Genomic DNA, 6,000 nt, shown 5'->3' with positions numbered 1-6,000 from the left:
ACAAAATGGATCAGATCACTGTGTGTGAATCCAGTCTCACACTGATCGGCTAGTACTGATAGCTAGCCTCTGTTAGCCCCGTGGCTTCATAATTAGTCCATTATTCAGCAATCTGTCTTCATTATGCTCTTCAGCTCCTCCTAGTGGTGGCTGAAGACAGACAGAATCAAGTAAACTGTAGAATGTGTTATCTACTTCTTATTAAAGGTGCACTCCAGGAAAAATATACATATTATCTGTAAAGGTAGATGATGTTTATTAATAATAATAATAATAATAATACTAATAATATATATATATATATATATATATATATATATATATATATATATATATATATATATATATATACCTGTATTACTCCTTTTTTCAGACTAAATATGACCCTCAAAAAATGCAATAACCCGATGGAAGAAAGACGCATGAACCTAATGGGCTCTCTGGCAAATCCATGGAAATTTCACAATCAGGACTTTGAAAACTTAAAAGAGTTTCACCTAAAGAAGAAGACCCTGTTTACAGATGAGTATTTCTCTGCAAACATGAACAGTATTGGATCACGCCTGAAGAATGTGGTTGATACTAGCAAAATAGTATGGAAGAGACCTAAGGTTAGTAATGTGTGTTATACTGTAAGGTACTGATTTTAAAGATCTGATCACTATGACTAAGGAATACAAAAACTGAAAGAGCAGGGATTACTGAGAAATCTAAAACTCAGAGCAGAATTCTGAATGCAGCTCTGGAGGAGCCTAATTTTGTAAAAGGAGATCCATACAGTGAGAGCGATGTACTCAATATGAAGTATAATGCTCTTTATGCAGTTTATGTAGTCTGGAAATGATTGTTAAAGGTTCTCTAAAGCTTAAATATCTTTCTAGACAGATCTACATTTTTTTCATAAAGATCTCCAATTATATGGTGGCAGGTTATTATTCCCTCTACACAATTTTTTGTGTCGCCACTTGTCTAAAGTTGAGCCATCAAGACCAAGACTGATACTGGTACCTGACAAGGGGCAATTAAGAAAAAAAAAGTTTATTAGTAAAAGTTCTTATATAAATACATATAAACACATTTAAAGGTTTTAATACTTTGTTTTTGCAAAAATTCTATGTAGCTGCAGACTCCACTAGGAGGATCACAGTATTACTGAAGCTGCAGACTCCACTAGGAGGATCACAGTATTGCTGTAGCTGCAGACTCCACTAGGAGGATCACAGTATTGCTGTAGCTGCAGACTCCACTAGGAGGATCACAGTATTACTGTAGCTGCAGACTCCACTAGGAGGATCAAAGTATTACTGTAGCTGCAGACTCCACTAGGAGGATCACAGTATTACTGAAGCTGCAGACTCCACTAGGAGGATCACAGTATTGCTGTAGCTGCGGACTCCACTAGGAGGATCACAGTATTACTGTAGCTGCAGACTCCACTAGGAGGATCACAGTATTACTGTAGCTGCAGACTCCACTAGGAGGATCAAAGTATTACTGTAGCTGCAGACTCCACTAGGAGGATCACAGTATTGCTGTAGCTGCAGACTCCACTAGGAGGATCACAGTATTACTGTAGCTGCAGACTCCACTAGGAGGATCACAGTATTACTGTAGCTGCAGACTCCACTAGGAGGATCACAGTATTGCTGTAGCTGCAGACTCCACTAGGAGGATCACAGTATTACTGAAGCTGCAGACTCCACTAGGAGGATCACAGTATTACTGTAGCTGCAGACTCCACTAGGAGGATCACAGTATTACTGTAGCTGCAGACTCCACTAGGAGGATCACAGTATTACTGTAGCTGCAGACTGCACTAAGAGGATCACAGTATTACTGAAGCTGCAGACTCCACTAGGAGGATCACAGTATTACTGTAGCTGCAGACTCCACTAGGAGGATCACAGTATTACTGTAGCTGCAGTCTCCACTAGGAGGATCACAGTATTACTGTAGCTGCAGACTCCACTAGGAGGATCACAGTATTGCTGTAGCTGCAGACTCCACTAGGAGGATCACAGTATTACTGTAGCTGCAGACTCCACTAGGAGGATCACAGTATTACCGTAGCTGCAGACTCCACTAGGAGGATCACACTATATTGCTGTAGCTGCAGACTCCACTAGGAGGATCACAGTATTGCTGTAGCTGCAGACTCCACTAGGAGGATCACAGTATTACTGTAGCTGCAGACTCCACTAGGAGGATCACAGTATTACTGTAGCTGCAGACTCCACTAGGAGGATCACAGTATTACTGAAGCTGCAGACTCCACTAGGAGGATCACAGTATTGCTGTAGCTGCAGACTCCACTAGGAGGATCACAGTATTACTGTAGCTGCAGTCTCCACTAGGAGGATCACAGTATTACTGTAGCTGCAGACTCCACTAGGAGGATCACAGTATTGCTGTAGCTGCAGACTCCACTAGGAGGATCACAGTATTACTGTAGCTGCAGACTCCACTAGGAGGATCACAGTATTACTGTAGCTGCAGTCTCCACTAGGAGGATCACAGTATTACTGTAGCTGCAGACTCCACTAGGAGGATCACAGTATTACTGTAGCTGCAGACTCCACTAGGAGGATCACAGTATTACCGTAGCTGCAGACTCCACTAGGAGGATCACACTATATTGCTGTAGCTGCAGACTCCACTAGGAGGATCACAGTATTGCTGTAGCTGCAGACTCCACTAGGAGGATCACAGTATTACTGTAGCTGCAGACTCCACTAGGAGGATCACAGTATTACTGTAGCTGCAGACTCCACTAGGAGGATCACAGTATTACTGAAGCTGCAGACTCCACTAGGAGGATCACAGTATTGCTGTAGCTGCAGACTCCACTAGGAGGATCACAGTATTACTGTAGCTGCAGTCTCCACTAGGAGGATCACAGTATTACTGTAGCTGCAGACTCCACTAGGAGGATCACAGTATTGCTGTAGCTGCAGACTCCACTAGGAGGATCACAGTATTACTGTAGCTGCAGACTCCACTAGGAGGATCACAGTATTACTGTAGCTGCAGTCTCCACTAGGAGGATCACAGTATTACTGTAGCTGCAGACTCCACTAGGAGGATCACAGTATTGCTGTAGCTGCAGACTCCACTAGGAGGATCACAGTATTACCGTAGCTGCAGACTCCACTAGGAGGATCACACTATATTGCTGTAGCTGCAGACTCCACTAGGAGGATCACAGTATTGCTGTAGCTGCAGTCTCCACTAGGAGGATCACAGTATTACTGTAGCTGCAGACTCCACTAGGAGGATCACAGTATTACCGTAGCTGCAGACTCCACTAGGAGGATCACACTATATTGCTGTAGCTGCAGACTCCACTAGGAGGATCACAGTATTGCTGTAGCTGCAGACTCCACTAGGAGGATCACAGTATTACTGTAGCTGCAGACTCCACTAGGAGGATCACAGTATTACTGTAGCTGCAGACTCCACTAGGAGGATCACAGTATTACTGAAGCTGCAGACTCCACTAGGAGGATCACAGTATTACTGTAGCTGCAGACTCCACTAGGAGGATCACAGTATTACTGTAGCTGCAGTCTCCACTAGGAGGATCACAGTATTACTGTAGCTGCAGACTCCACTAGGAGGATCACAGTATTACTGTAGCTGCAGTCTCCACTAGGAGAATCACAGTATTACTGTAGCTGCAGACTCCACTAGGAGAATCACAGTATTACTGTAGCTGCAGTCTCCACTAGGAGAATCACAGTATTACTGTAGCTGCAGACTCCACTAGGAGGATCACAGTATTACTGTAGCTGCAGACTCCACTAGGAGGATCACAGTATTACTGTAGCTGCAGTCTCCACTAGGAGAATCACAGTATTACTGTAGCTGCAGTCTCCACTAGGAGGATCACAGTATTACTGTAGCTGCAGTCTCCACTAGGAGAATCACAGTATTGCTGTAGCTGCAGACTCCACTAGGAGGATCACAGTATTACTGTAGCTGCAGTCTCCACTAGGAGGATCACAGTATTACTGTAGCTGCAGACTCCACTAGGAGGATCACAGTATTGCTGTAGCTGCAGACTCCACTAGGAGGATCACAGTATTACTGTAGCTGCAGACTCCACTAGGAGGATCACAGTATTGCTGTAGCTGCAGACTCCACTAGGAGGATCACAGTATTACTGTAGCTGCAGTCTCCACTAGGAGGATCACAGTATTACTGTAGCTGCAGACTCCACTAGGAGGATCACAGTATTGCTGTAGCTGCAGACTCCACTAGGAGGATCACAGTATTACTGTAGCTGCAGACTCCACTAGGAGGATCACAGTATTACTGTAGCTGCAGACTCCACTAGGAGGATCACAATATTACTGTAGCTGCAGACTCCACTAGGAGGATCACAGTATTACTGTAGCTGCAGACTCCACTAGGAGGATCACATTATTACTATAGCTGCAGACTCCACTAGGAGGATCACATTATTACTGTAGCTGCAGACTCCACTAGGAGGATCACATTATTACTGTAGCTGCAGACTCCACTAGGAGGATTACAGTATTACTGTAGCTGCAGACTCCACTAGGAGGATTACAGTATTACTGTAGCTGCAGACTCCACTAGAAGGACCACAATATTACTATAGCTGCAGACTCCACTAGGAGGATTACAGTATTACTGTAGCTGCAGACTCCACTAGGAGGATCACAGTATTACTATAGCTGCAGACTCCACTAGGAGGATCACAGTATTACTGTAGCTGCAGACTCCACTAGGAGGATCACAGTATTACTGTAGCTGCAGACTCCACTAGGAGGATCACAATATTACTGTAGCTGCAGACTCCACTAGGAGGATCACAGCATTACTGTAGCTGCAGACTCCACTAGGAGGATCACATTATTACTATAGCTGCAGACTCCACTAGGAGGATCACATTATTACTGTAGCTGCAGACTCCACTAGGAGGATCACATTATTACTGTAGCTGCAGACTCCACTAGGAGGATTACAGTATTACTGTAGCTGCAGACTCCACTAGGAGGATTACAGTATTACTGTAGCTGCAGACTCCACTAGAAGGACCACAATATTACTATAGCTGCAGACTCCACTAGGAGGATTACAGTATTACCGTAGCTGCAGACTCCACTAGGAGGATCATAGTATTGCTGTAGCTGCAGACTCCACTAGGAGGATCACAGTATATAGCTGTAGCTACAGACTCCACTAGGAGGATCACAATATTACTGTAGCTGCAGACTCCACTAGAAGGACCACAATATTACTATAGCTGCAGACTCCACTAGGAGGATCACAGTATTACTGTAGCTGCAGACTCCACTAGGAGGATCATAGTATTACTATAGCTGCAGATTCCACTAGAAGGACCACAATATTACTATAGCTGCAGACTCCACTAGGAGGATTACAGTATTACCGTAGCTGCAGACTCCACTAGGAGGATCACAGTATTACTGAAGCTGCAGACTCCACTAGGAGGATCACAGTATTGCTGTAGCTGCAGATTCCACTAGGAGGATCACAATATTACTATAGCTGCAGACTCCACTAGGAGGATCACAGTATTACTGTAGCTGCAGACTCCACTAGGAGGATCACAGTATTACTGTAGCTGCAGACTCCACTAGGAGGATCACAGTATTACTATAGCTGCAGACTCCACTAGGAGGATCACAGTATTGCTGTAGCTGCAGACTCCACTAGGAGGATCACAGTATTACTGTAGCTGCAGACTCCACTAGGAGGATCACAGTATTACTATAGCTGCAGACTCCACTAGGAAGATCACAGTATTACTGTAGCTGCAGACTCCACTAGGAGGATCACAGTATTACTATAGCTGCAGACACCACTAGGAGGATCACAGTATTACTATAGCTGCAGACTCCACTAGGAGGATCACAGTATTACTATAGCTGCAGACACCACTAGGAGGATCACAGTATTACTATAGCTGCAGACTCCACTAGGAGGATCACAGTATTGCTGTAGCTGCAG

The 6,000-nt window shown here is 44.4% G+C and overlaps 1 protein-coding gene across 1 annotated transcript in view; it reads left to right on the top strand.

Moving 5' to 3' along the window:
• Positions 1-431: 431 nt before the first annotated feature.
• LOC142295927 (calpain-13-like) overlaps positions 432-6,000 on the top strand; it is a 50,921-nt gene continuing 45,352 nt past the window's right edge. Inside the window, exon 1 of the mRNA XM_075339053.1 lies at positions 432-611. Coding sequence (XP_075195168.1) covers positions 432-611 — 180 coding nt within the window. The remainder of the gene's footprint in view (positions 612-6,000) is intronic.

The sequence above is a fragment of the Anomaloglossus baeobatrachus genome, chromosome 3 (genome assembly GCF_048569485.1).
Source record: "Anomaloglossus baeobatrachus isolate aAnoBae1 chromosome 3, aAnoBae1.hap1, whole genome shotgun sequence".
NCBI classification, from domain to species: domain Eukaryota; kingdom Metazoa; phylum Chordata; class Amphibia; order Anura; family Aromobatidae; genus Anomaloglossus; species Anomaloglossus baeobatrachus.
This window is presented reverse-complemented; position numbering and strand designations above follow the sequence as displayed.